Genomic DNA, 22565 nt, shown 5'->3' on the forward strand with positions numbered 1-22565 from the left:
ACTCTTATCATATTTTATTTTTAGGAAACCTGGACTGAAGGAGCAAACGTGAAAATAGTTTAAGCATTGCAAAATCCTACATGAAGTGAGATGATACTATTTATTACTAATGATTACAAAGTATTAGAGTAGATAGTATAGTATAACTAAATCCAATGTACATATTGTTTCATTAATGCCACATCCCTCAGCCCAGCTTGAATAATAATACCATAAGAGCATTAACAATGCCTGGTTCTAACACTGGATTTCATGATTCTCTGTGATTATTTTTTAGAAAGATGGAGATGCAATGAAGAGACATTCATGTGGATACTCACATATGCAGAGAAAGTGCCCACACATGTTTGGACTGGAGACAAACTACAAGACTGGATGTCCCTGAGGAGGGAGACTGGGACTTCTGGCCTATCCAAAGATGGCCTGACTCCCCCACACATTCTCTTTCAGAACTTTGCCCCACCTTCATCAGGAAACGGCATCTAATTCCCTTTCCCTTGAATCCAGGAAGGGCTTGTGACCCTCCTGGAACTGACAGAATACAGCAGAAATGAGGCAGTGTGACTTACGAGGCTAGGTCCTGAAAGGCAATGCAGCTTCTGCCTTGTGAACTATTATAGAATACACCCGTGGGACTCTGAACCACTTTGTGAGAAGTCTGCGGCCGCCAAGCTAGGAGGAAGCCCAAGCTACACAGAGGCATCATTTGCAGTTGTTGCAACTAACTGACGGCCCAACTGACAGCAGTACTGACTGCCAGATCAGTGAATGAAGACACCCTAATGACTCCTGCCCTATTGTGCCTGTTCAGGATTCATGACTCTCCTAATCTGTGAGTTAAAAAAAAAATGGTTGTTTTAAATCACTAAGTTTTAGGATAATTTGTCACACAACAATAGTAAGTAGAATTTCTATTTGATCTATAATGGCTTATTTCTCTGCAAAAAAATCTAAAGAAAATATGACAAAATGCTAACATTTTTTCATTTGGAGAGGTGGGTACATATGTTGTATTTGTTAGACTTTTCTTTGAAAGCTTTCTTACTTTTAATTGGAAAAGTTTATGTGATCTAACATGAAATACAAATTGTTGAAACTTCCAGTAAATTTACAAGTGCTAATGTTAAAAAATAATTCTAAAAGACCCACAAATAAAGATATTTACATTACTTTGTATATTTAAGGATTAAAAAATGGAGATGAAAATACAGAACTATAAAGTGGACAATAAAGATCACAAGCTGGCATCACTGGAATTGCTGTAGTAATGGTTTACATAGTAGCAAATTCTGATATTGTTCCCCATGACTTATAAATGAGCTAAACATTTTCATAATAGTCTGGAAAATGTTAGCATGCTAAGGCAGCATTATTTGCATGATATCCATTTTGGAATAACCATGGATTTTGGCCTGATAAAAACAGGCATCCAGGAATAATTTGTCAATACACTATGTCAGGCTTTGAAGTTTGGGTTGTTTACAGATGGAGCATTACTGAAAAAATAAAGCACAATGGCAAAATGCAATCATTGATATGAAAATCCCCTGAAAGTATCTACTGTTCAAGTAGGCACTTGGAAAATGTGGCATCGGATATAATGAAATACATGATAGCTGACCTAAGATTACTTCAACATTTCACTAAATAGAATGCTTTCTACAGACCAGCTCCAGATTTCAGATTCATGACTCTTGGAAGTATGGGTGAATCAGAAGCCTGAAGCACAGTCAGTTGTGTCCATCTGTTAAATGTGTTTGGCTTCATCAGAGCTTGGACAGAATATGCAAGCAGTGAAAGAAGAGATGTACTGGGGAGCACAAAATGAGCAGAACAGTGAAATATGAACCAGTGACTAAGGCAGCTACCTGCTCCAGCCATGGGGGTCCCTACAGAGTTGAAATCCTATTACTGCCTTTCGCACAGCTGACGCTCTGGTGTGATACACAAGACCAGGTGTGAGGAGGTGAGTGAATGGCAACCTCAAGGTCATCAGAGGCCCTGGGAAGCACAGATTCTGTGGTGTGGCGGGGATGATGGAGATCACACTGGGTTGAAGAATGAGTGGAAGGTGAGAATGTAGAGATGATGACTGTGTCTATGACAGAGAATTACAGGTGCTCAGCTGCAGAGGAACACAGGGATAAGGGACACTGCTCTAAATAGCAGGTGAACTTAAGCAGGTTTAAGTGTGGACGAACAAAGAACACCAGTGAAGGAGTGACTGAAGACAGGCATCAAAGGTGTGGTGGGCAGGTGGAAATCACCTGAGAAGCCAGGAGGGGTGGGGACCAGAGCACAGGTGAAAAATAAGCTTTCAACAGGGGGTAGTGTTATAGCTCTTCTGCTGTGGGGTTAGAAGGAAGCTATGGGAGCAGAGATAGAGAAGTTGATTGTCCTGGTGCAGGACATTGAAGAAAGGTACTATTCCAAGTTTTCTATTTTCTCAGGGAAGTGGAGAGTGAGTGGTTTGCTAAGAGTAGGGGGAGAGGGTATGAGTGGGGAGGGACAGGTGGGAAGTTGGCAGAGAACAGAGTCTGGAGAGCCGGAGTGGACATCGGGACACTCAACACGACTGTCAGGCAACACCAGGACACCAGGAACTAGAGAGGATAGAGCAGCATGTGCTGGGAGTGGTGTCTCCAGCAGTGCTCTCAGCCCAGGCAGGACAGTAGGAAGGGCAGTGGGGCCACTGGAAGATATGGGCTGAAGAACTGGACCAGCAACCTATGCTGGATGGAGGAGGAAAAGGAGGAAGACTCAACAGAGAGGGTGCAGGAACATTATGGGTGAAGGCAGCTGAGTGGCATGAGGCTGGCACCGACTACAGAGGTACAGGGGAGGGACCTGGGCCTCTTGTTCATGGCAGTGTCCCAGCACCTATAGCAGTGCCCCATCATCCACGATGTGTCTGGATGCCCTGACCACTCTATACTACCTCTCAAATGAACAAATTAGTGCATTTCAGGCATGGCCCAAGGCAGGGCTTCCAAGATGACAGGAACACCACTTGGAGACAGCAGTGGAAGACACTGAAGAGCAGCATGGACTGTCAGGGCAGAGGAAGGTTCAGTTACATTCAAAATCTGCACATGGAGGTGCTCTCAATGCCTGATGGGAGTATGTGCTGTTTTCATAGGACTCGCAAGCTGCAATAGAGGTATGCAAGCTGCAGTGGAGGGGAAAATGCTTCAGTGAAAGAAGCCATGTGATATGGTTTGGCTGTGTCCACCCACATCTCATTTTGAATTCTAGTTCCCATAATCCCCATGTGTTATGGGGGGAACCTGGTGGAAGATAATTGAATCATGGGGGCAGTTACCCCCATGCTGCTATTCTCATAATAGTGAATGAGTTCTCATGAGCTCTGATGGTTTTATAAGGAGCTTTTCCCCCTTTTGCTCAGCACTTTTTGCTGCCGTCATGTGAAGAAGGATGTGTTTGCTTCCCCTTCTACCATGGCTGTAAGTTTCCTGAGGCCTCCCCAGCCATGCAGAACCATAAGTCAATTAAACCTGTTTTCTTTATATATTACCCAGTATTGGTTATATCTTTATTAGCAGTACAAGAATCAACTAATATAGTAAATTGGTACTCCAGAGAATGGGGTGCTGCTATAAGGATACCCAAAAATGTGGAAGCAACTTTGGAACTAGGTAACAAGCAGAGATTGAAACAGTTTGGAGGGCTCAAAAGACAGGAAAATGTGGAAGAGTTTGGAACTTCCTAGAGACTTGGAGGGCTCAGAAGACAGGAAGATGTGGGAAAGTTTGGAAGTTCCTAGAGACTTATTGAACTACTTTGACCAAAATGCTGATAGTGGATAATGAAATCCAGACTGAGGTGGTCTCAGTCCCAAGCCTTGGCAGCTTTCATGTGGTGTTGGTCCTGTGGGTTGGCAGAGGACAATAATTGAGGTTCAGGAACCTCCACCTAGATTTCAAAGGATGTGTGAAAACACATGGATGTCCAGGCAGATGTGTACTGGGGGGCACAGCCCTCATGGAGAACCTTTGCTAGGGCAGTGTGGAAGGGAAATGTGGGATCAGAGCCCTCACACAGAGTCCCTACTAGGGTACTTCCTAGTGGAGCTGTGATAAGAGGGCCACTGTCCTCTAGAACCCAGAATGGATAGATCCACTGACAGCTTGCACTGTGTGCCTAGAAAAGCCACACACTCAACGCCAGCCATGAAGGTAGCTGGGAAGGGGACTGTACCCTGCACAGCCACAAGAGCAGTGCTGTCCAAGGCTGTGGGGGCCCATCTCTTGCCTCAGTGTGACCTGGATGTGGTTTGTAGCACCTTTATTTTGGCCAATATTTCCCATTTGGCATGGTTGTATTTACCAAATGCCTGTATCCCCATTGTATCTAGGAAGTAACGAAATTATTTTCGGTTTTACAGGCTCATAGGTTGAAGGTACTTGCCTTGTCTCATGTGAGACTTTGGACTTGGACTTTTTAGTTAATGCTGGAATAAGTTAAGAATTTGGGGGACTGTTGGGAGGGCATGATTGTGTTTTGAGATGGGAGGACATAAGATTTGGGAGGGGACAGGGTGAAATGATATGGTCTGGCTGTGTTTCTACCCAAATCCCATCTTGAATTGTAGTTCTCATAATCCCCATGTGTCGTGGGGGGACCTGGTGGGAGGTAATTGAGTCATGGGGGTGGTTACCCCATGCTGCTGTTCTCATGATAGTGAGTGAGCTCTCATGGAATCTCATGGTTTTCTTTTCCCCCTTTTGTTCAGCACTTCTCCTTGCTGCCACCATGTGAAGAAGGAAGTGTTTGCCTCCTCTTCCACCATGATTGTAAGTTTCCTGAGGCCTCCCCAACCATTCTGAACTGTGAGTCAATTAAACCTCTTTCCTTTATAAATTACCCAGTCTCAGGTATGTCTTTACTAGCAGCATGAGAAAGACTAATACACCATGTCAGTGAGTATTAGCTGAATTTTAAAGAAGTGAACTTCTGATGACTTTCTTTGAAGAAAGCTACATTTTTCGTTCAAGTGTAAGGTTAGCCATCATCATCACAATGAAAAAATCACTAGCTAATACAAGCCTCCTTCTAGACCAGTGATCCTCAAAGTGTGGTCCTAAGACCTGGGACAACAACAACATCTGGGAATTGCAAGTGTTAGAAATGCAAATTTTCAGGCCCTACCCCAGACCCACTCGATTAGAAACTCCAGTGAGGCACAGCAGTCTGGTTCCACAAGCCCTCTAGGTGATTCTGAGATCTAAAATCTAAGAGCCCTCAAGTCAGGTGGATTGGGACAGGACATTGGTTTAGGGTGAGGCAGACCTTGCAGGGAAACCATTTTTCATGATGTCTTAACTTGGGCAAGTCACAAAACTGCTCCCAGCCTCAATTCCATCCTTCAAAATAGGGGAAAATAATGACTTACCTCATGAGGCTATTTCTGATGCTGAAGACAGTTTAACATTTAAAACACTTAAACATTTAACATTTAAACATTTAAAACATTTAAAACACCTGGAATGTATCTAGCTATTATGTCTTGTGACTAGAAATTTTCAGTAATCGGCCGGGCGCGGTGGCTCAAGCCTGTAATCCCAGCACTTTGGGAGGCCGAGACGGGCGGATCACGAGGTCAGGAGATCAAGACCATCCTGGCTAACATGGTGAAACCCCGTCTCTACTAAAAATACAAAAAACTAGCCGGGCGAGGTGGCGGCCGCCTGTAGTCCCAGCTAATCGGAGGCTGAGGCAGGAGAATGGTGTAAACCTGGGAGGCGGAGCTTGCAGTGAGCTGAGATCCGGCCACTGTACTGCAGCCTGGGCGACAGAGCAAGACTCCGTCTCAAAAAAAAAAAAAAGAAATTTTCAGTAATCAAAATAACCCCAAATAATACATTATCTCACACAGATTTAAAAACCTTAATGGTTCATGAATCAAGTAAGTGTATTTTGCTACATAGTAAAAAAGTCATTGATTTTTTACTACGTAGTAAAAAAGTCATTATATTGATATAAAACAATATAAACTCGATAAGGTAAAAGATAATGTGTACACTTTGAACATAGCTATTAAAAGCTATAGATCAGATTACAACCTAAATGAAGCCATTGCCTTTTCAACGATTCATATGGAGGAAGGTAATTGTAGGTTTCGCATACTATTTCAGCCTAATTTATCATCTGATCCTGCTCTGAGCGATGGAGTCTTTTTATTACAACAGTTTCCTAACTGGGGAGTCCCCTCTGGTGCCAGAGGCTTGATTCTTCTCTTAACAGCCCCCTCTTTTCAGAGAGTCTTTTCCTTCACGTGGACAACTAGGTAACAGTTTTGCTTAAGAGATGACCAATAGGTACTTAGTTTACTAACTATAGGTTTTGACAACCTCCCTCTATTGTGCCTTACAGAGAAACAATTTGGTGCCTGTTCCTTTACTGAAAATCCAATCCAATTTGTATACTTTAATTTCTGCATCTTTGACTTGTTCCTCAGAAATCCCATCAAGTTGAACAGCATGTCTGTAGTTATTGTCAAAACTGCACCCATCCACTCATCTGTGTCAAATGTGGTGCCACCACGAAGGCTGCTTCACACCTCCTGGTTTTGCATTTGGCAAAATAATATCTGAATTAGTTAAGAAGAAAGTGTAAGCAGCAGTAACTAAAAGCTCTCGCCTTTAGGGCCCCTATGCAGCCAGTCTTTACCTTCCAACAACTCATCTACCACATGGAGTGCACAAATATGGTTGAAATCATACAGTCTGCACAAATGTATAACCCAGCCTTCTTCTTCCTTAATATACCATCAACATTTCTGTGTTATTTTATAAGCATGGTTTCCTCATCCCTGCAGTAACTATTTCAAATGACTACACCACATTTATTTAACCATATTCCCCCTCTATTACACATGCAAATAATTCACAGCTTTTCATCATCATACTTTTATGAATCATTTTTCTACTTGTGGGTCACTTAGGTGACCAATTGTCCCAGTTTATCTAGGACTCTCCCGGTTTTAACACTGAAAGTTCGTGTCCCAGGAAACCCCTTCACTCCCAGCAAGTGGGGACAGCTGGTCAGCCTGGGAAAGCCCCAGATGCAAGCAGAAGAAAGTGGGGCTGGCATGCTGAACAGAGTCATCAAGGAAAAACCCCCACAGACAAAGGCGGGTTTGAAGGCAGCCACTGTGCTGGAGTCAGGGACATGTCTAAGTAAGGTTTATGGAGCTGCCCCTTCAGGCGGACAAAAGATGGTGGCAGCGGATGCAAGACATGCAGGCGCTTGGAAACAGAGAAGCAGCATTCTGCAGAGTGTGGCCTGGGAGGCTCAGGGACAGGGTCTGTGCTCTGTCCTGTGGGGAGTGGGCAAGGATATCCGGTGGTGGCTTGCTGGGACTCACCCCAGGCCACAGGAAAACCCCAACCTGCCCCCATCCAGCATTCAGAGCCAGCTGCAGGGCCCTCCTGGGCACACGTCTGCCAGGGGAGACAACCGGAGCCTGAGGCTTCACCCAGGAGGGCCCTGCTCTTGTGAGCAGGCTGCCTGCACCTGGGAGAAGCTCTAGCCCCTAAAGAGGGGCACAGGGCCAGAGTCAGAGCTTCCTGCCTCACAGGTGTGCCGGTCACGTGGGACACACGAGGCCTTCGCGATGGGATCTTCCTAGACAAGGGGTCACAACAGAAGCCAGACTAGGCCCAGCAGGGGCCGGCTCCAACCTCTGCTCCGCTTCCAGGTCACTGCCCTCACCTGAAACTCCCACCTGCTCTTCCAGCCTTGGCTCATCCCAGCTCCTGCTGGACACATCGCACCCTTCCAGCCTCTTCTCGGACCTTCCACCGGGTTTAGGCCAAGACCCTCTCTTTCTGCTTCTTGGCAACACTGTGCGCACTGGGGCACAATGACCCATGTCTGCCTGATATAGCTGCCCGCGCCCCCGGAAGCCCAGCCTAGCCTCAGCTCTCGGCGGGCTCCGGGGCTGCCTGCGCTCAGTTAGAGACATCTCCGTCTCCGTCGGCCCAAAGGAGACCCTGGCAGGAGTGAAGGATCCATGGGTCCCTGGATGGGACGTTCTCTGGCTCCCTGGCCCCGGCCCAGCCCTGTCGGAGCTCTGAGCGCCCCGCTGCCGGCACCACCTGGAGCTCGGACCTCCTGCCCCACTGCTCCTGGGCGCAGGATTCCACGCTGGGGCCGCCTGGGTCCCCTCTGGGCGCCGGAGCGTGGGGGAACCCACAATGCCGGAAGGCTCATGCCTTGGACAGAGTTTTCCTCCTCTCCCCCACTGCACTGTCTGGCCTGCCCCCACCCACTGGGGCCCGGGCTCTCTGGACATCCCGCGGTGCCGCCCAGTCCCCTCTCTGTGGTGGCTCCCCGGAGAGTCTAACGCATGAAACAGCTTCCACGCCCTCGCTTCAGCCTCTGCTTCCCTGGAAACTCACATGGAGACACTACCATGCTAAAGAACCAAAAAGACAAACGGAAAGGGTGACCTAAAAAGGAAAGTGGTAAGAGGCCAGAGCGTTTGGTTTCAGGCAAGCCTGCGCCTACCCAGAAAACCACCAGAGCAGGCCGGGCGCGGTGGCTCACGCCTGTAATCCCAGCACTTTGAAAGGCCGAGATGGGGGGATCACGAGGTCAGGAGATCGAGACCATCCTGGCTAACACGGTGAACTCCCGTCGCTACTAAAACTACAAAGAAAAAAAAAAATAGCCAGGCGTGGTGGCGGGCACCTGTAGTCCCAGCTACTTGCAAGGCTGAGGCAGGAGAATGGCGTGAATCCGGGAGGCGGAGCTTGCAGTGAGCTGAGATCGCGCCACTGCACTCCAGCCTGGGCGACAGAGCAAGACTCCGTCTCAAAAAAAAAAAAAAAAAGAAAAGAAAAGAAAAGAAAAGAAAAGAAAAAGCCGCCAGAGCAGAGTCCAGCAGAGGGTTTTGGACACGTCTGCTACCTTCTCTTCCTAACCAGGAAGCTGATGTGCTCCTTGAAGACAGAAGCAATCCCTGAAATTCTGAACCTGAGAACACATAAAAGCATCCTACAAACTGTGGATTATCCAAAAGAAAATCTGGGGAATGCAACTACTAAATTTGGTGATTGAATTATCAGATTAATACCAGGTTTTCCAGATGGAAACTGAGAGGCATCTTCCACGTGACGTGTTCTGGGGTCGCAGCATCCCTCGGTGAGCCCTGAAATCTGTGCATTGTTCATCCCCGTTTTGCAGCCAGGTGACACCCACAGGTAAACAGCTCCTGGGAAGGTTTGGGTCAACTGTCCTAAGGGGATCAGAGTATCTGCAGTATGAGCACACTTAGGATGTATTGAGCCTGTGAGGCACAGGTGTATGCCACAGGTCACTTTAAATGATGTTTCATTGTACTCTCAAGTTACCAGACAGAAGCTGACCTAGTATTAGAAAGGGAAAACTCCCCAGACACACGCATTTCTTCATGTGCTTAGTGGTCTTTTCGAGAAGTTTCTTCTCCTGAAAACTATCTCTATCCTTTTTTGATTCCTCTGCAAGACTTGCTATCTTTTACTTGTTGATTTACAGAACTTCTTTTCCTATTCTAGAGATGTCAGTTAATTACTTGTTGGTTCAGACATTGCAATTTCTTTTCCAACTCTCCTATCCTGCAGCTCCAGATTCTGGACAAGTTATTTAATCTCTCTGTATCTTCCTTCCTCCTCTAAAAAATATCTACGAAAATGGCACTTACCTCATCAAGTGGGTAGGATTGAGCTGAACAGATGCCAAGTGTCTATAGCAGTGTTGAGCACACAGTGAACATCATGAAGCCTTTGGTATGCATTGTATAACTCCCATAATGACCCTGATTAGAGTAGTATGGCTCTACTCAGTAGCACTGTCACATCCAATTAACTCTGCTAATGGTATCTGTCATGAGACAGAAATCTGATCTAATCCAGATAATCCATTTTTGGCTTATACTTTTCTTTAAAAGTCTTTCCCTGACCTTGTCATGTTTCTCTATATGTTCCTTCATTAATATTACCGTTTACTTTGACATTTAAGTCTTCAACTCCCTTCGAGTCCACTTTTGTACGTGGGGATAGGTGGATTGATTATTCTCCATATCCGATGAGTCATTACTTTTCTCAACACCAGTTAGCCAACAATCCATCCTCTCCCCATGGAGTTTTGGGGCCATCCTTACTATATATGATGTTCCCCTGGGTGAAGTCAGTTTCTGAGTGCTCTGATCTGTCCATTGGTCCACTTGTCTGTTCTTGTTCCAATACCATGTGTTCTGATTACTTTGGCTTAGAATTTCACTTTAATTTCTGGTAGAGGAAGCCCTCCTCTTACTCCCTACCCCCTCTTTTAAAATGATTTACCTGCTTCTGGGCCTTTATTCTTCCATATAAATGTTAGAATAACTCCCTTTGCCTCTTCTTTCCTTGAACTGATGACAAATAGGAACATGGATCCCAGCTCCACGATCACCCTATATTTTGTCACCAGGTCAATAATAGGTTAAGGTAAAAAGACTACATTTTGCGGGGGCGGCGGGGGGGGAAGTTAATAAATACAAATCTTATATCAGCATTAACTTAAATGCTTTTGCAAAGGGAAATAGAGCATGGACCTTCCTGAGACTGGTTTAGGAAAGGTGGCCTTGAAATGTACTTTCTTGGATGATGTTTTCTGGGTCAGGAGAGTACTTCAATTTGACTAATGCTGGACTTTGAAGCTTTTCTAGCAGTTGTTGTTTGTTTATGTTCTTAAGGGAAAGAGGTTTAATAAAAAGAGCCTGAGAGAATGAAAAGGGAGATCAATATAGAGTAATTCAAATAATTTGTACCTTGTATGTATCTTTTTTTTAAGACGGAGTCTTGCTCTTGTTGCTCAGGCTGAAGTGCAATGGTGTGGTTTCAGCTCACTGCAACCTCCACCTCCTCGGTTCAAGCGATTCTCCTGCCTCAGCCTCCTGAGTAGCTGGGATTACAGGAGCCTGCCACCACGGCTGACTAATTTTTGCATTTTTAGTAGAGACAGGGTTTCACCATGTTGTCCAGGCTAGTCTCAAACTCCTGACCTCAGGTGATCCACCCACTTCAGCCTCCCAAAGTGCTGGAATTACAGGCATGAGCCACTGTGCCCAGCCACTTGTATGTATCTTTTGTACTTTGACAGGGTTGTATGGTTTAAAAAAAGAAAAATCATTTAAGTGAACTATCTATGAAAGTTTAGTAAGGAAAAATAATTGTATAGCATGCTATCAAATAGGAATTGAAAACTATTATAAAAAGAATACTATGATTATAAATACTTGAAAAGTATATGAAATAACATTTTTACAATTCTTCTAATAGTTGTAATAAGATAATGAGTTAAAGGTCATGCTGTACCAATGTGAAATCCAAAAAAGGAGTCATAATTAATCTTTCTTAGACTCTGTTTACAAATGTTATTACAGTTCTTTACAGAAAATCTTCACATATAAAAAAATCACTGTGCAAACATAGACTACCTGTTGAAATGTAGAGTATATAGAATATAGGTCAACAGCTTCCATTGTGACTGCTTCTTGAACAAGGTTGGATTTCAACCCTATCACCGATTTTCTGTTGCTTTTATCTCCTGGTTTTGTGATGTATCAAATCCATAAGGCTAGATTTAATTACAGCTTTCTATTGCTTCATAACATAGCCTGTTTGATGTAGACCATTAATGAAACTGCAGGGTCTCCTTTTGGCCAAAAAATCCAGATGCTAAGATGTCTTTTTTTGATATATCCCTTTTTGCTGAACACCATAAGCTCTCTTTCCCTAATTTTAAATTTAGTATGATTGATTATTAAATGTACTATGTTTTCTGGTGATTAAGGAAGAAAACAAGTTTCTAAGCAGGAAATGAGAATTGATAACTGTAAGCATAAATAGAGTATATTATAACATGGCGTTTTGTTCCCATTGGATATTAAACTACTTTCGTGAATTAAGTTTTAGTGTCTATTCAATATTATGAGAATTGGAAGGCTCAATATATAAAGCACTTTAGTCCAAATTTACCTCAACTCTAACCTGAAGCTCAACATTCATAATTACTGCCCCACCATAACTGCTGTGTCTTCATTTCATAGATTTGGATTTGGGTTGGGGGAGTATTTTCTTTGAGGTCAGATTCTCGTAGCAACACAAGCAAACTGTGATCTGATGTTTTCATTGCCTGTAGGACCACTGCAACTGCCCACCAACAACCTAAGGCAAATTTGTCTTATTGACCCAACTAGAATATAGGCATGAGCCAGATGGGTGCCTTTCTAACCACCATAAGGCACCTTTGGGGCACCTTTTGTTGTCCATATTTATTGAAGGATTTCCAGGCTCATGAGAAAACATGGGATGCAGCTCAAGTCCCACAGTCCCACAGCTGAGTCTTCAGCCCCCACTGAGCTCTGATCTAGTCCTGTCCTGGGATTTCCTGGTTTTAGGGAAGTCCAGGGCTCTGTCCCAGCGTTCCTCTGCTCAGACTGCAATTGGAAAGAAGTGTGGGGTTCTGAGCGAGTCTACTTCCAGGAACCCCAGACCAGACCAGGCAAGGGGAGGACTTGGGCACTACAGGTAGTGACAAAGAGCAAGAAGGAGGAGACTGACATGTGCCCAGAACCTTCCACATGCTTAGCGGTTCCTGTATGTTTCTCATTTGTCCCCAGAGCCACCTGGATGGGGGGATTGTTCACTCTATATCACAACTGAATCCATGGGGGCTTGAGAAATCTTGCCAAATCAGGTAGCTCTGACTTCTACCCTGGGCCTTTCCCTAGTTTTCATTACTAAGCTCCAGCTCATACCAGCTCCTGAGAGTGGACCCCGGCCACGTCCTTAGTATTGGAATCTTGGTGCCCTGCCTAAAGCCTACTTCCCTCAGCCCTAGGGGCTTGCCATCTGCCCGAATTTCCAAGCCCAAGCTGCCTCTCTGAGTCAACTTCCTCAGTATCTGTTGTCAGCATCTATGATCCTCACCAGCTACTTACATATCTCAGACGACAGGACAAGCACTTTGAATGCCTTATTTACATACGTATCCCCCCTAAAACCAGGGAAATCTCAGGACTGGGCTAGTCCAGAGCTCAGAAACCCTCACATTCAGCCATTTGCTTATATCCACAAAACTAGGAAGTCTACGTTCTTAGCCACCTATTTGCCTTAGCAATACACTACACTAAACCAGTTTGAATCTAAAATTTGATCATTTTTTCACAAAACTTTGCAACAATAAATTGTTATTATCTAATGGTCTCTGGAGTTGATAAATAGAAAGACAATCTTATTTGCTTTTATAATATATTCAACTTGGTTGGATTTAAAATAAAAATTATTGTGTATGCTCTATTAGATACAGACTGGATAGGGAATTGTAGCAATCTTACAAGGATGCTAGGGGCTGACAAAAGATGTGATAAATTTGTCACACAATTTCCCACTAACTGCCACACAGAAAGATCAAGAACCTCTGTGGGAAAGGTTCCTGGAACACCTTCTTACACCCTAATAACTTGGACATTGATTTATTTGATTTTTTTTTAAGTTGATGCCAAATTAATCTGAATTAGTTTCAATCTAATTTTCTCCTCTACCTTGAATACTTAATGTTTTTAACCGTCCAGGCAACTTCTCTATGGGCATTTGCATTAAAATACTCATTTGTGAACAATTAAAGGCATTCGTTTCTTAACAGATATTTGCAGTGATTGCTTTTTAAAACATCATCAATATTAAATGTGCAGGCTGTTTTCACCACGAACGCTTAATCCCCACAAATGTGCTACCAACAGTTTTTAGTATAGGAGCTCCTGGCACCTTGTCCCTTCGGTTTCTGTCTCAGAAGCATCAGCTTACGACGTCCCTCCCCACTAGCCTGGAAACACACATGTTGTCTTTCATTCTGTGCTGTCGGTTGCCCAAAGCTTCCCGTTGGCAGAAGTGCCATGAAATCAGAGCCATCCTGTGCGTATGCTGGGCAGACGCAGCAACTGGGAAAGGCCTCTGAGACACTTTGTCATGTTGGGACCAGTGGTCTCTGTTAACATGGAAAGACTTGCTTATCACTTGATTATTTCCATTGCTGGTGCCCTATAGCAATCCTATGAGACAGGTCACCTGCCCTCCCAGAACTGAGTTTGAAAGCAGAGTAGGTGCTTTTGTTTCTCAGGTCCAGGCTTGTGCCTATCCTTGTTCTGTCCAGTGGTTTCCACCATGCTCACAGCCAAGGACAAGTCCCCTCCTTGGACTCTACAGGGCACTAGGATCCAGAGTAGATGTTAAGGAAGGTGAGACGGATGCCTGCCCCAGAACTGTGTAAATCACATTTATTTATTCACCTTATTCTAAGCCCCTACACTTCACCCCTCACTAATTTTCTCTATTATCACACAAGTACTAGCCACAGAGTTATTTTGTTTAATTACCAACACAAAGAGAAGTAAGAGCATGGTAACCCTTAAAAACTTGTTACTGACCTGACCCAGATAAAACAGTATTAGCCATCATTTGACAAGCTCAACAGTCATTTATCACTTTAAAAAGCTACACCAAAGACCATTAAAACTTTGCTTTTTCCTCACAGAATATAAATAAACTTCCTTTCTTGGTTATGGTTTAAGAGTGGGGGGGAAAACTGGGGCAGAATGTTGGAAAGGTTTTATTCTGTTTTGGAAGGTAGGTGGTGTTTGCTCCCCACTCCATAGCCATGAAGTGGGCAGCGCTGTGCCCTGGGAGCTGCCCAGCCCAGGCCCCACAGTGCTCCTCACTGCACCGGGCCTTGCACCTGTGCCCAACTGCCCTGGAGCAGGCTCGGCTGATGACACAGACTACTGTGCAGTGCCAGGACAGCTGGGAAAAGTCTCTTCGGCCCAGTGGACGTCAGCACATTAAAATTATGGCCCCAAAGAGCCAGCAGTTCTATTCCTTCCTGTTCCTTTCATGTTCCAGGTCACATCCCCTATGTTAAGATTCTGCGGACACAGACTCCATGAGCAGATAGGACTCGAGTGAAGTGGAGGCCTGTTTTCCCCCTGCTCCAGAGGTCTGTGGGGGGCCATGGCCGCGATGATTGTTCACCCTGTGACTGATCACACCTCGTGGATGCAAGGCTGAGGATGACGCAAGGAATCGGCGTTAGAGGTCAACAGGAAGCAACACCATCGGTAGAGGGCCTGGGTTAATCTCTGAAAGCCAGTTCCAGGGTTGGCCTAACCATGGTCATAAAAAGCATTACATGTGCCAGGGAATCCCTTTCTCATTCATTCATTAATTTAATCACAAATATTTGCCAAACACTGCATTAGGCTCAGAGGACAGAGTGCCGGCCCTCCAGTGCCCCAGAGTCTGATGAGGCAGTGAGCACAAGATGAGTACAGCAAAGGCAGCTAGACAGAGAAACGAAGCCAAGCCCAGCCCTGAGTGGAGGTGGCAGTGGGGCAGGTGTTTCTGGAATAGGTGTGTGTAAAGGTACAAAATGGAACAGCCTCATGAGGAAAGACAGGGGTTTTTGTTTGTTTTTTGTTTTATTTTGTTTTGTTTTTTGAAACACAGTCTTGCTCTGTCACTCAGGCTAGAGTGTAGTGGCACCATCTCGGCTCATTGCAAGCTCTGCCTCCCGGGTTCACTCCATTCTCCTGCCTCAGCCTCCCCAGTAGCTGGGACTGCAGGCGCCCGCCACCACGCCCCACTAATTGTTTTTGTGTTTTTTTAGTAGAGACGGGGTTTCACAGTGTTAGCCAGGATGGTCTCGATCTCCTGACCTCATGATCTGCCCACCTCTGCCTCCCAAAGTGCTGGGATTACAGGTGTGAGCCACCGCACCCGGCCAAGGAAAGACAGGTATTTTGAGGAAAGGAAAGGAAACAGCGCACACAAGAGCCCAAGGGGAGGACAGCTGTGGCACATGTCCCAGGGTGACCTCCTGGAGAGTGGGAGCCCCGGGTCCCCAGAGAGGGAAAAGCCTCTATAGGCGGAGACATGGGGTGGAGGCACAGAGACCTTGTGTGCCAGACCCAGGGGAGGATGCTCTTAGAGGAACCAGCCTGCATACCATTTTATCAGGTGCCTGCAGCCTTGTAACCTGTGCCCTACCAGGAAGCACACTAAAATGCTGTATGAGTCAGAGCAGCCTAACAGTAAGAGCTGCAACAAGCAATCTCCCAAGTTTCAGTTGTGTAACACAATAAAGCTTATTTCTTATTTGCAATCCCATATTCCTGTGCAGATGAATTGGTGGGGAGGGGAGGTATGGGGCTCCTGCCCTCCTTGCATGCTTCCAAGAACCCATATCCTTCCATGTAAGAACTCCACCATCCTCTAGGGACTGCAGGAGAAAGGTCGCTCTGGCTCCAGGCCTAGCAGTTCCACATTCGCTTCCCCAGCATTGTTGACCAAGCCTCAGACATGTGGCCTCTCTAACTTCAAGGGAAGCTGGGAAATATGACCTATCTGTGGGGTCCAGTGGGAAAGTATTGGTATTCTCAGCCTCTAGAGCAAATTAGTGTCCGAGATATTTTATTTTATTTTTCAGAGACAGGGTCTTCCTCTGTCACCCAGGCTGGAGTACAGTGGCACAGTTCAACCTCCTGGGTTCAACCTCCCAAGTAGATAGGACTATAGGCATGCATCACCACACTTGGCTAATTTTTTTTTATTTTTTAAAATATCTTTGTATAGATGGAGTCTCACTATGTTGCCTAGTCTGGCCTCAGACTCCTGGGATTACAGGCATGAACCACCACACCTGGCCAAGGGTTTGACTATTTATATTTAAGGCAAATTTATCAGTGATTTATTATGCTAGACCAGGGATCAGCAAACTTACAGCTCCAGGGTCAAATCTGGCCCATAGCCTGTTCCTTCCCTCCCTAACTCCCACCTGGCTTAAGGGTCTTTATGTGTTCACAGCAACCAACTGTACTGAGCGCAACCTATGACCAGGCACAATGGCAGGCACTTTGCATGCATATTTCAAGCCAGTTCTAAGGCTGGCATTCTTGCACCCGTTCTAGTGCTGAGGAAACTGAGGCTCAGGCAGATGCTCAGTTGACTTACCCTTCAAGTTAATAAATAGAGGAGCTGGGATTTAGGACAAGATTTATCTGACACCAAAGGACATGTGTATTCTTTCCACTCTACCAAGATGCCAATGCCAAAAATAACCCGTGGGTCCAAAAGTACAGATGTCTCTGTAACATCTGTTGGAGTCCCCTACCTTTGCCCAAAGCTCCTTTCTGAGGTTTACCAAGATTCCCAGAAAATGTGGTTCAGCTGTGGGCTTCCCCGCTCCCCAATTAATCCCAGGATTTTATCATCAGTTGCCGATCCCTGGAGAGCTCAAAGCTTTCTGAAAATAAACAGCAGCATTTCACCTGATAAGATTCGGGATACCTGTCTGAGGATAAAGGGATAATGTTCCCTCCGAGAGTCTCCAGCATGTGCTTGGTGGAACTGGCACTTCTCTCCCACTCATTAGATTCTCGTCATGCTCCTCATTAAGAAACACCCAGCTCGTCTCTCTGTGTGGTCCATGGACCATCTGAAAGGGCTCTAGATGTTTGTGAAAAAGGGAAATTCCTGAACTCCAACCTTCATCTTTTGATTCCAAACCCTGTATGTGCAACCCAAGAATGCGCACCAACCACTGCCCCTGAAGGCACAAAATAAATGGGTGCAGAGGAAATAATGAAGATGAGAGGGTGTGAGAATGGAACATCTTTTCCCTCATATTTTCCTCTTGGACTCCTTGTACTCTGAGGCTGAGGTTAAGGTCAATGTACTTTCTGCCCCAGTTCACTCCTCTGTCCCATCAGAGGGTGGTACCCTTTACCGCACCCACAGCCACTGTCATCACATTATCTCTGCAATTTTCCCTGCCAAGCTTCACACTGTTTGGAGAAAGACTCATGTATCTTTCTATCCCCAGCCTAGCCCAGTGCCTACAATATAACAAATGCTAAATAAACTTCAGCTGAACTGCTGTTGATAATCCAAAATATCAGCTGCCAGAGAGGAGCGGGAGATACACTTGCAAACTCTCATAATGAAGATCTTTATTTTAAATATTTTCCTTGTTCTGAGGCCCAGAAAGCATTGCTGCATGAATCTGTTTGGCCATTCTGCTGCCTAGACCAAGAATCAGACACCTAGTGGGGTGGCTGTTCACTCGTTCACTCAAGTCCTGCTTTCATTCCGTTTAAAAATAAACTATTAGGCCAGGTGCAGTGGCTCATGCCTGTAATCCCAGCACTTTGGGAGGCCGAGGCGGGCAGATCACCTGAGGTCAGGAATTCTAGACCAGCCTGGCCAATATGGTGAACTCCTGTCTCTACTAAAAATACAAAAATTAGCCAGGCGGAGTGGTGGACACCTGTAATCCCAGCTACTCGGGAGGCTGAGGCAGGAGAATTGCTTGAACCCGGGAGGCAAGGTTGCAGTGAGTCGAGATTGCGCCACTGCACTCCAGCCTGGGTTACACAGCGAGACTTTGTCAAAAAATAAAAATAAAAATAAAAATAAATAAAAAACAAAATTTAAAAAGCCTATTACACTATTAAAACACTTTTGTTGTCATCAGCAGAAAGGACTAGGTACTTTGAGGGACAAGGGTCAACATAAAATACAATTTTTGTTGAGTTGTTGATGTTTCAGAAAGTATGGGAAAGACGCACTCTTCTACTAAAAACAAACAATGGATTCAGTTTTTATAGATTCAGCTAGGTCCTCTAGAAGGGAAAAAGTGATTCCAAGTCAAAATGATCTGAAAAGGAAAAACAAATGTGATTCAGTCTATTTTTAAAGGTGTTCTGAAGCCCTGCTCTGAGTGATAGCCTAGGAAGAAGCTCTTTTTTTTCATCCATGGCATATTAGCAAGCATTGAAAAATCGTAACATCAATCTTGAAGATACTGCCTGGGCAGTGAATTGAAATATTTGGGACAGGGGGTCAGACTCGCTTCTCTGCAATACATCGTATTTTATTCTGCCCAATATCTGACAAGATAAGACCAAGATTCAGACATTGGAAAAGTCTCCATTGAGGAAGTTCAATGTAGGTGATAAATCCATTGCCTCGAGCGGGAGACACGAATGGGGAGTCGGCCATAAAGCGCTGTGCACTTGGCACTGATTTCTGACTTAGTGTCTTAGAACTATCTCAAGTTGTAAGATGCAAAGAGGGTGTATGAGATTAAAATGACTATTTTGCAACTTGCACCTCAGGAGGCTAGAGAACCATTCCCACCAAATGAAAGCACAGCCTTCCCTTCTGCCAGTCTGGCTGATTGTGGATCCTGACACCATAAAATGAAACAAAATAGCCCATTGGAAGACACTGATAGTAAGAAAATAAATACAAAATTTCAACAAGGTTTCTGCAGGTTATAAACAGTGAGAGATCTGAGTACCACGTTTCATTGACTTGTTTGAAGGATTTTGACCACTTTATGGAGGAAAGCGGACTGACTTACAATCAAGGCCCCCGGATTTGAATCCATTTTGGCTACATAAATGGCATGGGACCCTGGAAGGTCCTCAGGTTTCTCTTCTATAACGCCAGGACAATGATTCCTCTCCCACCGTGGTGCATGGATGAAGTATTATAGCTATATGGAGGCATTCTGGAGTCTGGCCATCCTGCCCACTTTGTAAACTCTCCCAATTCACCCCTTTGCATGATTTATATATTAGCCTTCAAGTTTTTAAAAATACACTGGATACATAATGTTAGTGGAAGATGTAACTACAGTTCCTTTCATCAGACAGAATTTGAAAGAAAAAAATTAGTCGAACCAAAGACAGCAAATTAGCTACGCAGAATTCAGAGAGTGGCTGACTTGTTTGGGATAGTTAAACTTTATGAATAGATGGGGGTTTTCCTCTTGAGAATCCAAACGTGAAAAACAAACCAAAAGAAGCACAAAACTATTTGGGATTTAAAAAAGAGGCCAGGTGCGGTGGCTCACACCTGTAATCCCAGCACTTTGGGAGGCTGAGGCGGGCAGATCATGAGGTCAGGAGATTGATACCATCCTGGCTAACATGGTGAAAACTCGTCTCTACTAAAAATACAAAAAAATTAGCCGGGCATGGTGGTGATCGCCTGTAGTCCCAGCTACTCAGGAGGCTGAGGCAGGAGAATGGAGTGAACCTAGGAGGCATAGCTTGCAGTGAGCCACTGCACTCTAGCCTGGGAGACAGAGCGAGACGCCGTCTCAAAAACAAAAACAAAAAAACAGAATCTCTCCAATATATTTCAAAAACTTGTTTGAGGTTTTAAGGGGTACATTCCTAATATCATTTTACTTTCTTAAAGATTTTTAAATCATTGTTCTGGGCACACCAAACAGTAACCGGGTGGTGACTCTGATGGTATTTGGGGCATTGTAAAGGGCTGAATCCAATGGCTAATTTTACAGATGAAAAAAGCCCAGAGAGGGCGAGTAACTTACCCAAGCCATACAGCCAGCTGGAGACTGAGCCAGCCCCTGACCCTCCATCATTGCACACCACATTTTAGGAGCCACTGGTCTTCATAAAATTATCTTATTGTAACCCCAGAATGCTAGTAACCCTGCAACCCCAGAATGCTTCCAAAGTATCTGTGGGAACATTAAATTACAGATTTTTATGTTTGTCTTCTTTGATGTCCATTGATCATGCTCACTCATGCAAACCTCACTTGAGCACTTTTTGAGGCTCATTTTATTCTTCATCTTTAAATGTCTTCAAAAATCAGCTGTCTGCCCTCCATGTGGGTCTTCTGGTTCACTTGGGAAGTAAGCACTAGGCAGCGCTGCTGAGTGGAGTGGAAGGAGCCACCTAACAGACGTGACTCGCAGAGATAATGCCCTCTCTCACCCAAGTCCATGCCCTGTCCTTTTGACTGTGAAATCCCTAACAAGACCATCACCGATTATAAAGTAGTCCCCAGCCTTACCACGGATTAAGTAGAAATTAAAGATCCCAAACACACATGTATTGCCTGGTTGTCCTGCCAGAGGGTTTTATCCTGAGATAACTCAGCATAGAGCCACTCAGTGTGCTAACACACTTGTCTATAGCATTATAGAAACACCCCGAACACACATACACATTGCCTGGCCGTCCTGCCAGGCAGTTTTATCCCTGGAGCACTTAGCATAGAGACATCCACTGTGCTAACACACCAGCACATGACATTACAGAAAGATCCCAAACACATATACACATCGCCTGGCTGTCCTGCCAGGGGTTTTATCCCTGGAGCACTTAGCATAGAGCATTCCACTGTGCTAACACACCAGCACATGGTGTTATAAAACATACACAATTGCAACCACTGGCACTCCCAACTGCAGTGAGATAAGCTCACCAGACCAACAGCAACAGCGGCAGAAAGGACACTCCTACCTCCTAAGCCAGTGTTTTCCCCACTATTCAAGTAGGCCATTTTTAAAAGTTTATCACCAAAAAGGACAAACCTTTTTTTTCCTAATGTACCTGATCACATTCAATCATTTTTTTTTAATTGACTTAAGCAGTGATTGTAGACAAAGCTCAATAAAACTGCTCATTCCTGCAACCCATGTTCAGTTGAGGCCGTTTCTGAGTTCTCATTATTACAAAGTGACTCTGCTCTACATCTGGACCTCGCAGAGAGGCAATCTTCCATTTCAGCAAGGATGCAGAAACAGATTACTGAGGCCAAGGGTGAAGGAAGCTCCCCTAACTTCCAAATGCACTGACTGCCCAAAATGTGGGGATCGCCCCCGCCCACCCCTCCCCCGTCCCGCAGCAGCCCCCGCCTGTAAATGGGTTGGGGATTTGCGTTGGAACGCTGTGGCCCTCCCGCTGTGTTCCTGAAATGTACTACCAGAAAAAAAAAAACAAAATTTATGCAGTACTTCAGTTTTCCCAACGTCTCTCAGATGTTGCTCTTTGCCCGAAAGCAATTTTACCAAAACCATTCCCCGGGAAAACCTCGACCTTTGTCCCCTTGCATTTTGGGTAACCATCTGGGCAACTGGAAAAAGCTGCCGCTGCCTTCAAACGTTGGTTCCCCCTTTCCTTTGCCCCTGGAGACCACAAGCGAATTCGGATCTGCCAAGGTCGCTCGCCCCACAGACTGACATTCCCTATCGCGCGCCAAACCGTAATTTCCAATGACGGCGCCCGCACATCTCAAAGATGACGCGGTGCTGGATCTTTGACTTCTTGAGCAGGCCTGCGCCAGGCGTCTAGAACTCGGCTTCGATGAAAGTTTTTGTTCACACTCGAAACCAAACTATCTGTGCATTAACTCACGGGCTCACGCAAATAACGAAAGGCTTTTTCCCAGCATTTACGACGCGGCACTTCCAAGGGTGCACTGAATCCTGCCTGTCCCCAGAGGCAGCCGACCGGTCCCGTCTCCACCGACCTCCCCTGGCGGCCAGCGTCTCACACGAGGCGTGTCCGCCTGCGAGCCAGCATCGTCCTCTCCCGCCGGCTTCCAAAGGGCCGGGGCACCCTTACCTCGCTGACGATGGTGGAGTGGGCCTGGGCGTAGCGCCAGCCGCCGCGGCACGGCACAAGGGGCGCCGAACGGTTG

General features: G+C 45.4%; 1 protein-coding gene across 1 annotated transcript in view; it reads right to left on the reverse strand.

Annotated features, from left to right (window-relative positions):
- SLC22A3 (solute carrier family 22 (organic cation transporter), member 3) overlaps window positions 1-22564 on the reverse strand; it is a gene marked incomplete at its 5' end in the record, with an annotated part of 105709 nt that extends 83145 nt beyond the window's left edge. Inside the window, one exon of the mRNA XM_011935092.1 lies at window positions 22490-22564. Coding sequence (XP_011790482.1) covers window positions 22490-22564 — 75 coding nt within the window. The remainder of the gene's footprint in view (window positions 1-22489) is intronic.
- Between the last annotated feature and the right edge of the window lies 1 nt (window position 22565).

The sequence above is a fragment of the Colobus angolensis genome, unplaced genomic scaffold, assembly GCF_000951035.1.
Source record: "Colobus angolensis palliatus isolate OR3802 unplaced genomic scaffold, Cang.pa_1.0 Scaffold14, whole genome shotgun sequence".
Classification (NCBI taxonomy): Eukaryota; Metazoa; Chordata; class Mammalia; order Primates; family Cercopithecidae; genus Colobus; species Colobus angolensis.